This window comes from Corythoichthys intestinalis, chromosome 15 (assembly GCF_030265065.1).
Source record: "Corythoichthys intestinalis isolate RoL2023-P3 chromosome 15, ASM3026506v1, whole genome shotgun sequence".
Classification (NCBI taxonomy): domain Eukaryota; kingdom Metazoa; phylum Chordata; class Actinopteri; order Syngnathiformes; family Syngnathidae; genus Corythoichthys; species Corythoichthys intestinalis.
In genome coordinates, this window is record NC_080409.1 from 13,988,620 (window position 1) to 14,005,851 (window position 17,232).

A 17,232-nucleotide genomic window follows, 5' to 3' on the forward strand; every position below is an offset into this window, starting at 1 on the left:
CAGATTTACGGAGACGGATTAAAACGAGTGGAATAATCCGCCCGTTTTTGCCGCGTGAGTGTGAAAATAAAGAACGTCTTTGGACTCGATGGGCTTTATTTCTGCGCATTTGGGGGTGTGAACTACGTTTGATTGACAGTTTTCAGGGAGAAAAAGTGTCGGTTGGAATGGTTACATTTCTTCATGTTGACAGGAAAGAGTTAAGAAGTTGGCATGTCCTCCTCCTCCTTCTCTTCACTTCTGTCCCAACTGGGAGAGCTGCAAGTGCACACACATCACATTCAATTATTATTATTAGTATTATTTTTAAATACAACCTCAACTTTATGTATTTGGCCAAAAGTTTTGGGACAATTTCTCAGCTGACTGAATGGTGAAGTGTCAAAACCTTTGACTAAGAGTGTAGACAGTGATTTTTTATTCTATTTCCAGATTATTGTTCTTATTTCTTTTGTCTCCTTTTTTTTGCTTTTAAGACCTCGATGCCTGAATTTGCATTGAACTATTTTAGTGCCACTGACGTTCAATCGTGCGGCGCTCAATTATGGTTCGATCAATGAGTTTATCAGTAGTAGTCGTCCAATCCATTTGAAGTTGGGAGGGTTGACAGCATTCGCTGCCAACCGTCCCACTTCAAGTCAATTGGATATCTAGCACTGGCAATGGCAGACAAAGACCTCTGCGAAGTTCGCCCCCCATCAGATGCAAATTTATATAAAAAGATGTCAATCTTTTGTGCTTAAATAAATAAATACAAATGAGCTGTCCCGAACCGATCGCGTAGTCTAACTCTCCCTCCCTCCCCCTCCCTGCTCTTTGTTGGTCAGGCAGTGCACTGGAGTTGCTTATTAAACTTAACGATGATTGACAGACATTTGGGTTTGATCTGGCCAGAGACGCGAACTTCAAAGCGCTGCATGCATCAGTCATCGTTTAACAGTTGCTGTGGAAACTCACTGTGTGTAAGTGAGCAGCTTGAGCAGATTTGAGTTGACTTACTCAATGAAGCAGTTAATAAAGCCAAGCATTTTTCTACTTTATTCTTGTTTCAAAATAATTTAGTGGGACAGTAACATGTTACTTATCATAATTATTACATTTGAAGTGCTTAAAACCATTTATTAAAATATATACATTGGGGAGAACAAGTATTTGATACACTGCCGATTTTGCTGGTTTTCCCACTTGCAAAAGCATGTAGGTCTGTAATTTGTATCATATGTTCTCTTCAACTGTGAGGGACGGAATCTAATAGAAAAAAACGGAAAATCACGTTGTATGATTTTTAAATAATAAATTTGCATTTAATTGCATGAAATAAGTATTTGATACATCACAAAAATCAAAACTTAATATTTGGTACAGAAACCTTTGTTTGCGATTACAGATACCAAACGTTTCCTGTAGTCCATGACAAGGTTTGCACACAATGCACCAGGGATTTTGGCCCACTCCTCCATGCAGATCTTCTCCAGAGCCTTCAGGTTTCGGGGCTGCTGCAACACGGACTTTCAGCTCCCTCCATAGATTTTCTATCGGTTTCAGATCTGGTGACTGGCTAGGCCACTCCAGGACCTTAAGATGCTTCTTACGGAGCCACTCTTTAGTTGCCTTGGCTGTGTGCTTTGGGTCTTTGTCATGCTGGAAGACCCAGCCACGACCCATCTTCAGGGCCCTTCACTGAAGGAAGGAGGTTGTCAGCCAAGATCTGGCGATACATAGCCCCATCCATCCTCCCCTCAATACGGTGCAGTCGTCCTGTACCCTTGGCAGAGAAGCCTACCCAGAAAAATGATGTTTCCTACTCCATGTTTCACGGTTGGGATGGTGTTCTTGGGGTTGTACTCATCCTTCTTTTTCCTCTAAACACGACGAGCCGAGTTTAGACCAAAAAGTTCAATTTTGGTCACATCCAACCACATGACCTTCTCCCATTGCTCCTCTGGATCATCCAGATGGTCAGTGGCAAACTTCAGACGTGTCTGGACATGCACTGGCTTCAGCAGCGGGACCTTGCGTGCGCTGTAGGATTTTAATCCATGACGGCGTAATGTGTTTCCGATAGTTTTCTTCCAGACTGTGGTTCCAGCTCTCTTCAGGTCATTGACCAGGTCCTGCCGTGTAGTTCTGGGCTGATCCCTCACCTTCCTCATGATCAGTGATGCCCCACGAGGTGAGATCTTGCATGGAGCCCCAGAACGAGGCAGATTGACCGTCAACTTGAACTTCTTCCATTTTCTAATAATCGCTCCAACAGTTGTTACCTTCTCACCAAGCTGCTTGCTTATTTTCCTGTAGCCCATCCCAGCCTTGCGCAGGTCTCTTATTTTATCCCTGATGTCCTTACACAGCTCTTTGGTCTTGGCCATTGTGGAGAGGTTGGAGTTTGTTTGTTTGAGCATGTGAACAGGTGTCTTTTATACAGGTGACAAGTTCAAACAGGTGCAGTTACTTCCAGTAATGAGTGGAGAACGGGAGGGGCTCTTAAAAAAGAACTAAGAGCCAAAATAATTACTAGTTGGTAATGTATCAAATACTTATTTCATGCAGTTAAATACAAATTTATTATTTAAAAATTATACAATGTGATTTTCTGGATTTTTGTATTAGATTCCGTCCCTCACAGTTGAAGAGAACTTATGATACAAATTACAGACCTCTACATGGCTTCCAAGTGGGAAAACCAGCAAAATCGTCAGTGTATGAAATACTTGTTCTCCCCACTGTATATACATAAAAGTTTTTATTTTTATTATACTTTGGTTGGGGGTGAAAAAACATGTCTTATATGTATCTTTTTACAAAGCTAAATCTGAATAAATACATTGAACACACACACACACAAAAACGCGGTTTTTACACTTATCGTGGCTGGTTACCCATTAACTGCGACAAACGAGGGATCACTGTATTTTTTGTTTCTTTTGGCAATGCCATTGTATTTTTTGATTAATTTGTTACATTTAGCCATTTAAAAAATAAATAATATATAGATTTTTTTAAAAATTAAAACCCGATCCCTTTTCACCCAATCCCGATACTCTTAAAAAATGGCCTGATTGGCCACGTGATCGGATCGGGGAAATCCCTATGAAAAATAGTATAGATAAAGAAATACAAAATATAGAAATTTTAACTGGAAACAGCGAAAAAAGGGAGAAATGTAAAGTAAAAAAAAAAACAACAACTAAAATTAAAAATTTAAATAATAAAACATGAAAAGAAAAAAATTATTTGTTATATTTTCACAAAAAATATTTGTTTACACTTTTAATGTTTTATTTTAAAAACTTTTTTTTTCTTCCAGTTTTGTTGAAACCAGCATTTTACGAATTCATAGTTTTATTCATGTATAAAATATAAAAGTACTGTATCAATGATACAATTAAAAAAATTAATAATAATAATAATAATATTGAAGATACTTTTTTTTTAATGACAAAAAATAGTCCCAGCCCTGTAAAGGGTTAAAATAACTTAAAGAGATAGAACGTTAGAGATAGATGGATATAGATAAAAAAATAAAGTCAATTTCCAAGTGAGTATCATGATTTCCTGAGTGACGAAACTCACTTGTTTGATGAACTGTGACGCGTTGAAGAGTTCGCTGCAGCCGTAAATGACCTTCTTTCCTACTTTTGACTGAGGAGAAAAATAAAAAAACAGACAAAATGAAGTGTGCGGATGTTGCGTGTGCGTGTGTTTAACCATAAACTTACTTTGGTGTAGTCCACCAGGTTCTGGTATTCGATGTAATTTCCTCCTCCCACCACGAACACAATCGCCTAGACAACAGATTTCGTGTAGTCTATTATAGTAAGTCATGAGTTGAATATTTACTGTATATGGGTTTGCCCACATGATGGTCCTTCAAAGGAAAACCGAACTACAGTGTGGCCTGTGACAAAGATGACTCTGACCCCTGATTTAGTCTATGAATCCAGTCAACCCACCAATGTACTCACCTCCTGAAATGGGTTCTTATTCCTTGGAATGGAACTGAAGAAGACAAAAAGAAGACATGACATCACTACAGACAGGACGGTGACATCACAAGGCTGGCAGGACGTGCGTGCGTTACCTTTCGCTGCCGCGCAACATTTTCGGGTCCAAGTAGCGGTAGTCATCTGTATCCTGTAAGGACACAAGCAAAAATAAACCAACATGATTGACAGTTTTGACAGACAAATTGAAAATGCTGGAATCAAACTGCGATGACATATGCCCTCCCAGACAACCTGGATTGGACGTCTATCACCGTCTATGGCAGCCATTGAGTTGATAGGACAAAGCTAGGCGTGACCATGAGTGTCACGAAAAACCGTACATAGCAGCCTTAAAAGGCAACTAGCAGCGTCTAGCAGCAGATTCGTGATATGTTGTACAGTATGTTTATTTTATGTGCCTGAGTCATCACACTCACAGCGTGTGACTTCATCTCCATCAGGTTGTCGAGGATTCGCGTGACTGGAAGGTTCTAGAAGAAGAGACACAATGTTAACAACTGCTTTTAATCTAAAATATTGTTGTACGACTAAAAAAACACTTTCTGGAGATGCTTTACTTAGGGTTTAGGCTTTTTTCAGTCACTTTCTGTCCATTTTTGGCCCATTTTCAGCATAAGTGGAGTTTGACTTTTGTGTGTGTGTTGAGGGGGGGGCGATGCTGGAACTTTTGTTTGGTGCAGTTCCAGTGAAATTTACAAAAAAGAAAACATCAAAATTCCCTCAGTCTTTGATAATATGGGGCTGCATGTCAGGCAAAGGCACCCTGGGGAGATGGCTGTGGATATATCTTCAATAAATGCACAAATTTACATTGAAATTTTAGACAGCCTTCTTATCCCTTCAGTTGAAAATATGTTTGTCATTTTCCAAGATGACAATGCATCATGTCACAGAGCTAAAACTGTTAAAGCATTCCTTAGAGAAAGACTCATCCAGTCAATGTCATGGCCTGCAAATAGCCCAGATCTCAACCGTACTGAAAACCTGTGGTGGAAATTTAAAAAAATGGTCCACAGCAAGACTCAGGCCTGCAAGGATAATCTGGCAACTGTACTCAAAGAGAGTTGGCACCAAATTGAAGAAGAATACTCAAGTCCATGCCTCAGAGACTGCAAGGGGAATAATCTGACGCTTTAATCTGTTAACTAGGGTTAGTGTTTCAAAATAAAATGGAGAAACCTATTTGACTAGATTTAATAAAAATAATCTGATTAAGATGTTATAAAATTGCAGTGTACTCAAAGATGAATATTGACAGTTATTTCTCGCAGTTTAAATGAATTGGATGTTTATTGTTGTTAATGGCAGAGTTCATTTTGGGCCACTTCCTTTATATTTTGGGGTGTTACAGGGTCCCTTCCAGTACATTTTGGATAATTTCTTTTGATTTTAGGTCAATTTCTGTCTGTTTTGGGTCACTTTCTGTTGATTTTATGTCATTTCCTAATGATTTTGGGGCATTCCCACTTTCCAGGTCAGTTCCTGAACATTTTGAGTCACTTACTGATCATTTTAGATCACTTTTGAAAGATTCTGAGCACTCCTGGATCATTTTCTGTTTATTTTGGGTCAATTTTGTGGGTCAATTTGAGGACGTGTTTTTCTTGTGTGTCAAAAATAACCACAAATCAAGACATGTTTGTAGGTTGGAGTTGAAAATCAATAGGAGTGAATGGCAATGAAATTTTGGGAGTTGAATGTGCCATTAGAAATGAATGGGGCCATTAAAAATGTATAAGTTTTAGTTAAATTCCGTCAGAACCGTGCATTATTGTCAAAAACTTTTGTATGAATTGATTTTGTGTTTTTTACGTTTGAACTATATGAATTTGACTTTAGGACAAAGTTGCAATTTGAAAATTTGAAATGTTTTTGCTATTGGGAATGGCTTGTTTTTAGTGAACTGTGCACATTAGATGAAAAATTGAAAGCCTGATGTTGGAACGGTATGAAATAATGTTGGCTGTGCAGTGCACTGAAAAACCGCACGGAAAAAGTATGAGTATTATCTGAGGGATGCTTTTCGAAGAAGCAGCGAAATTGGAGACGCTCAAAAAGCTGACATTATTGCGCTGTTTTTATCAAGTGACACCACAAAAGAGCAGATGGCAATTGGAAGAAGAACAGCGCCGCACAAACGGCAATGATGAAAAATGTTCGAGTGAACGACTTGCGCAGGTGTGGTGTTGTTTTCTGCGCTGTGGGACTCACGTGCTGTTTGAGCACCAAGTTCTTGACTCCCTCCATCACCAACTGAGAGCCGCTATTCATCACTCGGGAAAACAGCCTGGATGGGGCGACGGGTGGACAACGTTAGGACGGTCATCACCGTCCACACTTGAGGAAGGCAAACGTACCCCATGGGTTTCACTCCACTGTTGCCGTAGTTGGCAGGAGTGGCGGCCATCTTGGTAAAGGCCCTGCACGCAAAGACAAATATCATGTTTGGCGCCATTGATGACAATAGCATTAAAAAAAAAAAGTCACAAAAACAAGGGGTACTATAGTGGCTTTTTTGGGGGGCAAAACCATATGGTTTCTCCAAAATTTGACAAAAACATTTTCAATTTCAAATTCAACCCGCACAAGAATGTGTCCATTCACTCCTATTGATTTGAACTTTAACCTACAAAAAAAAAAAAAAAAAAAGTCAATTGGTGGTCATTAGTTTTGACAACCCGCACCCCCCCCCCCCCCAAAAAATCTAAAATTACCCAAAAATTAACAGGAAGTGACCTAAAATGTGCAGGAAGTGACCCGGGAATGCCCCCAAATGGTCAGTGATTGACACAACATCAACAAAAAGTTGGTTGGTTTGGACATCTAGAGCTGTCAATGAAAGCTGATGAGTTAAAAAAAACTATGCACCCTCTCAGCAGTGAGTTCATCACTAGTAGATGTCCAATCCATTTGAAGTGAGAGGGTCGGCAGATAATGAGCGAACAATGCCCCATCAACAGCAGCCACTGTGTAAACACTGACATGTATAGACATTGAACGTTTCTTCATTTGCTGCCAACCCATCCCCTTCAAATGGGTTGGACGTCTAGTGCCATCAAGGGCAGACAAAGAGTAAATCTCAGCTGACAGTGATGAAATAATCTTTAAAATTCGGTTGAGAAATAAGTAAGTTAAGACTTCACTTTAATGCATATTCTTTGAGTTTGATGGGAACTTCGCCTCTACCAACATGGCCGCCACCCCGACACCATGTTGGTAGCTTCGAAGAAAGGTCTTTTTATGCTTCTAATGTGAATTGAAATGAGTTAATTACTTGTGGGCGTCCACACTTTCAATTATTAACAAATAATAAAAGGACTACAGGCCGTGGCTCAGTGAAGTACCGCATTGGCCCGAATATAAGACGGCCCTGATTATAAGACGACCCCTTCTTTTTCAAGTCTCAAGTTTGAAAAAAAGACTTTTTGAACACCAAATTAATTTTTATACAGAAAATAATGACAGTACATCTGAAACAATTGATTATAACAATATATTTGAGAGAAAAAGCATGTTATTTTGCCTCGTTCTAATCTTAATATCTGGACATTTAATTATGTAAACTAAAGTGCAATCACATTCCTAAATGAATGGCTTCTGGTTTTTGAAATGTAAATAAACCAGTCTATTGTGATAAAACAACAAAATTGCAATAAATGCATTAAACAGCAAAGTGAGGTCTAACTGTAACTGTAGTCTTGAAACAAATCTGAATAAGGAAAAACATTGCAATAAAAACATGCAAACTGGTTAAACTTGAGAGTAGCTGAGATCTGTCATGACAGAACATTACTCCTCAAGTTCAGCATTCGCTTCAATGATATCTGGCGGTATCTAGCGTCGTGACTCGTGAATAGGTATAATGTCTAGACCCCGAATGTAAGACAAGACTCCCACTTTTTCAGTCTTATTTCAATGCAAAAAACACCGTCTTATATTCGGGCCAATACGGTAAATCTATCAAATTCAGTAAAATACCTCCTGCAGTAATTTGGTATAAAAAAAAATATATATATATATATATATATATATATATATATATATATATATATATATTATTGTTAGGACTGCAACTAACGATTATTTTTTACAATCGATTAATTAGTTGATTAATCGGATAAATGTCACTTTTATGAATTACCTCCACAATTTAACTTGAAGTTGTTTTAGGCATGTTGTAAGTAACAATGAAGACAAAATGGACGGCAATTTCTTTCAAAAATAATATTTTCTTACAGTATCCTGATAACTAGTCTACAACGGTACTGTTTTAAGTACATAAAACTTGTAAAAGTTTTTCCATTAGCGTTATATGAGTATAAAACATAAAAAGAATTTCTCAGTTCACAAAACAGACAAAAGTCCTGTTCATTCTAAAGAATTTCTCAGTTCACAAAACAGACAAAAGTCCTGTTCATTCAAGTATTAGTAAAAAAATAAAAGTGCTGTAGCATTTTTACTTTCTTGTGGGCAAAGCTCATTTATTTTCTTTAAATAAACTAAACAAAAAAATCGAATGAGGAGGAGGCAGACTGTAATGAATCAGTTTTCTTTTACAAACAGATGTTCATAAATACAATCCAAATCAAATTTCAAAGCACACTCTCTTATATGAAAACTTACAGCTTGAATGGAAGTTTGTGTTGAAAGGAGACTAAGCTGTTATATGAATGGGCTTGTGTGTGTGTGGTTTCTTTATATAAAAGAGGCATCTTTACGATCAAACAATCACTCAAGTGCTATATGCTTCCCCAAAACACAATACAAAAGACACTGATTAGCATAATCGCTCAGCGCTTCGAGCTAAGTTGTAACGTCTCATCAAGAAAGAAGATACGGTAACAATTTCTTTCTCTCTTGCTGTAATCACGCGTGCAGCCTCATGTTACACACAAACAAGGACCCAAACGGGACTGCTCATAGCTGTCGGCAAAAATCGATTTTCAAATTAGTTGGCAACTAATTTAATAATCGACGTTAACCGATTTAATTGATTAGGTGTTGCAGCCTTAATACAAATATTTTTTAAATGTGGTTACAGGTCAGTCGGTGTTGGGAGCCAAAGAATGGCACTGGTGCAATACCAGTCAACTAAAGGAAATGGCATTTTAGAGACGACCCCTGATTTATCTTTGTTTTGCTCTCAGGGAAAGTACATTTACTCAGAAACTGCAAGTTTTAGTATTTTGTATGCGGATTTAGTTTAAAGGTGGGATGTCCTCCAGTTCTGGAATGCACCACCAAAAAAAATGATAAGACACACACACAGACAGACACACTCACTTCCACTGTTTGATGTAGCTGAGAGGCAATAGGTCGCAGCCGGCATCCAGCAGAGCCGTTTTATACTGCTCCAAGTCCGACTGCAAGCGCGGAACAAAAGACACAAAGTTGTGCTGGCTCATTTGCATATTTACACTGACAACAAAGTTTGCGTGATGGCAAAAAAAAAAAAAAAAAAAGAATCATAAAAGCTACAACAGAACATTCCAGTGGGCTTAGGTCATATTTGGACTGGAAGAGGACTTCCATCGGGACAGCGGGGACGTTGATTTATGACGGGGCTTCACTCTGGGCTGGCGTCGTCCGACATGCCGCCTGGGATAGTCGTCAGGCCGCACCACCAGATGCGATGGCCTGAGATGACCGGCGTGGGGCAAGCTGGACTATGTTGCATTTTTCATGCTATTTCCAATTCATTTCAATGTGGAAAATAGATGGGATGGCCTGAGATGACCGGCGTGGGACAAGATGGACGACATTGCATTTTTCATGCTACACTATTTCCAATTCATTTCAATGTGGAAAATCACTTCAAATATTTGTCACTAGCCTTGGGAGCAGTTTTGGTTTTGTATATACTTAAATTTATTGTTGATGTATGCATTTGATTTTTCCAAACAATGTTTGGAACTTGTGAAAAAAAAAAAAATCATTTCTATGGAGAGAATTAACTGTCTGACAGTCAGTTGAGTTTGGCATTTTTTATTTTTTGAAAATTATTTTGTTTAACGTTTTTGTATTTTTTGCAAAAACTTTTTAAGTACTAAAAAGGGCATTTCATTTGACTTGGAATATATATCAGTTCAGTTTGGAGCATTCTATGTTTCTAAAAATGTAAATGTATAAAAAAATCTATATCTTTGTGAGCAAAAATAAATAAAATTAAATTAAAAATACATACATTCAAATTAATAAAAAAGGTCATGCAATTCCTTTGCTGGTTGAAAATGTACTTGAAATACTAGTAAATTGATTTAGGAGCTATACTTAATTTGTAGGTTTTTTTTTATTTTACTTTAATCAATTTATTAATTTTTTTTCCCACTCCAATAAAAAAAGTGAATTCACTTAGGAAAATATAGTTGAAATATCAGTCAGTTGAGTTAAGAGAAAATTGTTTATCCATTTTTTAAAAAAATTTGTTTAAGCTATTTTTTTAAATTCATATTTAGCAATGTATGTTGAAAAAGGAACTTAAAATCCTCTTAACCTAATGTCAAGGAAGAAAAACATCACATATATATATACAGTATATACACACTGGTATATATAAATAAACACACAAAATTATTATTTTCTTCTATTCATTTCATGGGAATAAATAAATAAATGTTGAAGAGGAGCATTTCAATGACAACTGACTTGAAATACGAGTCATTTGATTTAGAAGCTTTTTTTGTCAATTTATTAATGTTCATTTTTTCCAAAAAAAAAAAAAAAAAAAAAAAAAAAAACAGCGTTAAAAAGTGCATTTCAAAACGAAAAGAAATTGACGAACTAGGGCAGTCAATTGAGTTGGAAGCAAGTGTTTCTTTATTCTTTTTTTAAATTTAGTTTTTGCAATTATTTATACATATTTTTTCATCCGTATTTTGCAATCTATGTTAATAGAAAACAGTAATCAAAATAGCATTTTACCATGGAAATTTGGTTTGAAATTCCGTACATTCGCCCATCTCAGTCAAAATGTATTAGACAGTTAGCGCTGTCAATGGCACTCAACATTCAGATAAATTGGACATCTATCAGTGTCAATGGCAGGCAATGAATTAAATGTATTTTCCACAATTTATTTTGGTAAAGTTAAGGAGTTCTAAGCCAATGAGTTACCTCAGAAGGCGGCTGCTGAGCTGTGATGTAGAAAATGAGAAAGAGTCGCATCTTGTCTTCTGGCGTTCCCGCTGATAACAACATGCAAAACCAACAGTGTAATAAAAACAAGCCCACAAAAAGGCCGCCACACAGGTAAACATGTGAGTACCGTCCGGGTCGCTGATAATGTCCAGCAGAGATTTATCCAAAGTCGACTTGCTCATCAGTTTTTCTTCATACTCAAAATAAACATCCAGTTTTCGACTCTGAAACGACATGACAACCCCGTGAGATAATCCATTTGGACTGGGAGGTCTTGCAGCGATCAGATTGCCATCAGTGTCAGTGCTGTGCGTCGGTAAAAAAAAGATCCTGTCAAAATTTGTACCATTTTATATTACGATATCGATATGCCAGCATGTAATACATTTATAATTACCGTATTTTCTGGACTCTAAATCCCATTTTTTTCATAGTTTGGCTGAGCCTGTGATTTATACTCAGGACAGGTGCCACTTATAATTTTTTTTTTCCTTGGCCACCGACAGGCTGCTGTTTAGGCTATAGTTTTCTGAAAAACTTTTTAAATGTTATTTTAAAGGTGCCATGGAATGCTACAACAAGTGATTTTGAAATTATAGCAGACCACGTTTTGGACACAAATCCTTCAAAAAAAAAGTGACAGATTCTTGGCCACCGACAGGCTGCTGTTTAGGCTATAGTTTTCTGAAAAACTTTTAAAATGTTATTTTAAAGGTGCCATGGAATGCTACAACAAGTGATTTTGAAATTATAGCAGACCACGTTTTGGACACAAATCCTTCAAAAAAAAAGTGACAGAAAAGTTGATCCTACTAATTCTTCCTCTCAGCAGCGTTGTCCCCGCCCACAAAAACAAAAAAAAATCTCCTAACAGAAGATGTCGAACTCAGAATGAGCTGCAGATTTCTGCTAGCATGCTATCTATACAACAATTAACACAGAATTTCCGCTACTCACTTTAGTTTAAAATTGAATTTAAAATGACCTGCCACAAGTGTTAAATTCATCAAGTAGTGCTGCAACCTTAAACTATCCAGTGTAAACAGAAGCGACACAGAAGCAAACATTTTTCCAAAAATGTAAAGAAATCTAATTTTCTACTGTACTAATACCTGTGACTGGTGGTTGTCTTTTAAAAATTATTTATATGAAGTTAGCATATTATTTATATGAAGTTAGCATAATAAATGAATTAGTATTGCTATTGGAACGAATTCAGGGTTTCCCCTAGGATTTTTGGAAGCTGTGGTGGTGGTAGGCTGCATCGAAGTCGGACAGCCCCAAATGTTGAGAAATTGCTTCATATCATGACAAGTGAGAGTTTTTTTTAACAACATTTATTTTTTCCAAGAACAACCATAAAAAAGATCTATTTGAAATATTTCATTAGCCAGGCTAATGAAATGTATCGAAAAGTGACGTCTACATCTACGATCGAGTTTTAGGGCCAAATACAAAATAAATAAATAGAATGACTACGAGATTAAATTTGCTACAAGGGCGGAAAAAAAAGTATTACGTAGGGGTAATGTAGCTGTAAACCGCTACGCACTTTACGTACATGAACCTTAGCTGGGAGCTACGACAAAGCGAGGGTGACCAAACGTAATCTTTTGCCCGGACAAGTCCTACTTTCACGTAGTATCCTTGTCGTCCGGGCGGGTTTTATAAATTCATAAAAATGTCCGGTTCTTATGATTGGCTCCTACTAGAAGGGAGGGAAGGAGTAGTTCTTCTTGTTTTTGTTGGCAGTTTACCCCTATCTTGAGGCATTACCGCCATCTACAGGGTTGACGATATGGCCACAACACCTGCCCAGTTGTTAAGTTTTTTACGATAAATACGTATATAATGGGAACCGGTTGACTTCTGTCGGAGCTTTGACTGTAAAATCCCGTTTGGTGTCGCATCGTTGCGCTGCCGAAGATTGTAAACTTTTATAGCAAAGTTTGATTTTTGCCTCAGCTAACTATCAATAAGCGAAACCACGCTAGGCATTATGGGAAATGTAGTTTTGAACTGCTACAATTGGAAACATGCTGGTTGAATAGTTTGTCAGTTTTTTTTCGGTTATTGTTTGTGTGCAATCTAGAACATTGGATGAGAATATCAATTGAATGGGAATAACAATTTGTCAAGGACAATTGTCGCTATAGTAATTTATAAAATGTTTAGTTGGCACATAGCCTACTATGTGTATGTTTATTGACTGGACTACATTTCCATGGGTCTGCATTTTATATACATACATATATATTATATTATTTATTTTTTTTCAAAATGCATTTTTCCATCCAGAGTGAGGGGGCACACTTTAAATATATTAAAGTGATATAGGCATCTTTGAGTGAACTTCGAGTAAAATTCAAGTATCTTGAGGCCGGGCTGAGTGTCCTCTTTTTTGGAAATCAAAATATGGTCACCCTAGACAAAGCATTAGCATAAATCATTCTATAGATAATAACTAGATGTACATAATGCAAGTGAAAAAAGTCTATTACTACTAGAATGAATGTCAAATTAATAGTATGAGAATAAAAATTTTATTGTTATGTGGGGCTAATGTTGCCGAATAAGCAGCTACGTACTTTATGTAGCGTGTTGCTGCCTCCGTTAAAATCAACAATATTGAAAGCATCTTGTGTTTTAGAATCGGTTTAACAAATAAGGAAATCCTTAATATTTTGCCTAATCTACATACAATTATAATCAATAGAGGGATTTATTCTAACGCTTTGTCGTAGCTCTCAGGTACGGTACATTTACGTAAAATGCGTAGCTGATTACAGCTACATTACCCCTACTTATTAATACCACTGTTTTTCCTCGTAGCAATAGTACGACTTACATCTCTTTCCTTTTTCTTTATTTGCCCCTAATTGCACTACATTACCTCAACAATAATAGTCCTTCTGTTAACAGACCCTCGTCCATTGACAATTTAAATCTTTTCTAAATACTTTAAAATACGCATCTAAAATGACTACTGGGTGACATCAGCAACGATCAAATGCTAGGCTAGGACGCGACGATTCGGGTAAAAATCACGCCAAAAAGAACCTAAACCTCATGTCAATGTCAATATTAAGGTCGTTTTCACAAGTTTAAACCAGAATTACATTCATTAACTTGAAATACCTTTCTGTGTATTTTTCTCCCGACTCTGCGGCAACATAGTCAGATTCACGCTTGCAACAGAAGAACCGACGTGATTTTCAAAATAAAGCGTGTAAGGGAACAATTTGTATTTGACGTGCTATTTCAGACTACTTCTGGCAAATAGTTTGTAAATAATGAGCTACAGATAATTATTTAAAGGTATTATTAAATTATACAAACTATAAATTAGAATGTATCTTTTAAAAAAACATCTCATTTGCAAGGCGTGGCAGTTTTAAAATTGGTGTGGTGGTGTGCCACAATCTTTCAAATGTAGGGGAAACCCTGGAATTCTATTGTCTGTGTGGATTCAATTTTCTTGCATGCATTGGTCACATACGGAAGGCAGAAGAAGCTAATTGGCTAACGATTGTGTAGCGATAGGGACAGCCTGAGGCCGATTGGTAGTATTAATATAGCATATGGAATCGCGATAAATTGGGCGATATCTGCTGGCCAAAAAAATGCATCATAGGAACAGGTCTATTTATGGTGATAATGTCGATAAAGATGTAAAATGTTGATATGTTTTATATTGTTTCAGTGATACGTATCATCTTATGTTCAGCACTAACTGACTACATCAGCTACACCAAATACCTTAATATGGTCCAGCACAGCCGTGGCCACGTTGGTGTGTAGGTCAATCAGACGTTTCTTCTCCAACAACTCAGGTAGAGAACTATGCGACAAAAATGACACCGAACTTCAGTTATGGGCACATAAATTGATACAAACAGCAGTTTGGAAGAGAGTAAATAATTCTCTTTCTTCCTCTAAAAAAAATATCAAAATTAAAAAATATATTTTTAATTTATCTAACTTTCTCAGGGAGAGTGGTCACTATAGTGGGCATCTATTCAAAAGTTATCATGAGTTAAACACATTCACTGCCATCCCATGTCACATTAAACATTAATATACATTTGTGTTATTTTCATGCATTACGAATGTACGATTGGTAGAGGCAGGCGATTGGCGAACAATTACGTGGTGATGAGGACATCTTGAGGCCGATTGGAGGTACTATTATGACATATGGACTACCATCAATGAAGCAAGTCAGTGCAAATCAGTTACCATCGACTGGCCAAAATGTGCATTGAAGGAACAGTTCTATTCATCCATTTTGACTGGGAGGGGGCAAACGAATGTATTTCCCCCTTGCAGTCAAAATGGATTGGACGTCTAGCGGGGTCAATGGCACTGAAACATGAGCCTTTCCTTCAGGTGTAAATGAGCTGGACGACTGTTGTCAGCCAATGACTAAATGATTAATTAATAATTTAATACTGATATTGGAACAATTTGTGTTGTCTATAGGGATTACATGTGTTGCTGTTTTCAATTGTCTTCAATGCATTACTCATGCACGGTTGGCATGGAGAACCAATTTGCTAACTATTGACTGGAAATAGAGACAACTTGAGGCAGTACTTGAGGTGGTACTACAATTGATTATGAAATTCCGCCCAATTGGGTGCCATCCTCTGGCTAAAATGTGCAATGTAGGAACTTGAAGCATAGTTGTTAAGTCGTGCATGAAATGTATAGCTTTTACCATTCTTGTTTTCATCAACGATGACTATAGCGAAAATATTTTGCTAACGAACAATTTTTCATGACGATGACAAGCTAAAAACATCTCTTAGGAGACTAAAATAATAATGAGACGAATGCCAGTTTATGTCTGATGAGACGAAAATGCTACAGTTTTGTCATATGTTCACAATGCGAGACATTTTCTTATTGTACGTGTAGTATACCAGCCTGCATTGTAGCAATGTTTGGGTCTTTGCTGAGTGATAATCACATCTTAAATGTAACTCGTAGTGCTAGCATAGCATACACATACAGGTTAGCATTAGCATTTAGTGTGGCAAGCGTCGTCTTAAACTCTGGGACAATTTTTTACATGCAGTTTATGGCGTCAAAGTAGGTAAAATTAGTTGAAGACCATGTAATGTTTTCCTGCTGAGTGTGTATTATCATCAACAAGTTAGCGTTTTTTCTTGTAGGCACTTCAATATGTGCTCACTTGTCAATGTTCATTTAAAATGTTTGGAAACCGTTATTTTTGAAGGAAAACTTTTTAATTTTACAGACAAAAACATTGGAGTTGCTCGATCGGTTCACGCGCGGATTGGAAGATCGTGGAGAGCCCGAGAGTCGAGGCTAGAGAGAATAACAATAGAACAAGAACTATCAGCCTTTCCAGCGAGCCAATCTCTCTTGGCTCCCTAATATGTAGTTCTTTGCCATTGAATAAAAATTATTGGACAAACAATGAAGTTGTACGTGGTTCTTTAAAAATTTGGTTTCAGTTTAGAAGACATTTTCAATTCAGGTCCGCCTTACCTGCCACTCCTATCAATTCCAATGTACATTTCGCCCCATCACTTATCGATCCATCTTTCCAGCGATGGCAAAGGGGGGGGTTTGTCATGTGTAAAAGGTCTCTTTAGAAATGGGAAATTTGCCTCTTTCAACCAGCTACCAGAGGATTTTAGTCTGTCACAATCAGATTTTTTCAAATATGTTCAAGCTCGCAGTTTTGTGAAGGAGAAATTCTCACTTATCTTGCCACCTAAAACTTGGCTAGACGATTGCTTGGAATTGGACCCCACCATCAGAGGCATCGTTTCAACTCTGTATGACAGGATTCAAAGTGCTGCATCTCCATCTTTAACCCATTTGAAACAAAAATGTGAAGAAGAGCTGGGTGAGGAGCTCACTGATCACACTTGGCAAACTGCTATCATGTCAATCCATTCATCACCTATTTGTATAAGACATGGACTAATACAATTTAAGATTCTCCACAGATTACACTGGCCACCAGGTAAAATTTCGAAACTGAATCCAGGTGCTAACCCAGCATGCCCAAGATGTAGTCTCACCGCGGCCAACGTAAGCCACATGTTTTGGG

The 17,232-nt window shown here is 37.3% G+C and overlaps 1 protein-coding gene across 1 annotated transcript in view; it reads right to left on the minus strand.

The window, feature by feature from the left end:
* Nucleotides 1-75: 75 nt before the first annotated feature.
* The window catches only part of scfd1 (sec1 family domain containing 1), a 31,531-nt gene continuing 14,374 nt past the window's right edge, over nucleotides 76-17,232 (minus strand). Inside the window, exons 13-24 of the mRNA XM_057859624.1 lie at nucleotides 14,904-14,985; nucleotides 11,272-11,368; nucleotides 11,121-11,191; nucleotides 9,291-9,370; nucleotides 6,365-6,427; nucleotides 6,219-6,294; nucleotides 4,424-4,477; nucleotides 4,082-4,134; nucleotides 3,966-3,999; nucleotides 3,720-3,785; nucleotides 3,574-3,642; nucleotides 76-258 (exon numbers count right to left, since the gene is read on the minus strand). Of these exons, the coding sequence (XP_057715607.1) occupies nucleotides 235-258; nucleotides 3,574-3,642; nucleotides 3,720-3,785; nucleotides 3,966-3,999; nucleotides 4,082-4,134; nucleotides 4,424-4,477; nucleotides 6,219-6,294; nucleotides 6,365-6,427; nucleotides 9,291-9,370; nucleotides 11,121-11,191; nucleotides 11,272-11,368; nucleotides 14,904-14,985 (769 nt within the window). The 3' untranslated portion in view covers nucleotides 76-234. The remainder of the gene's footprint in view (nucleotides 259-3,573; nucleotides 3,643-3,719; nucleotides 3,786-3,965; nucleotides 4,000-4,081; nucleotides 4,135-4,423; nucleotides 4,478-6,218; nucleotides 6,295-6,364; nucleotides 6,428-9,290; nucleotides 9,371-11,120; nucleotides 11,192-11,271; nucleotides 11,369-14,903; nucleotides 14,986-17,232) is intronic.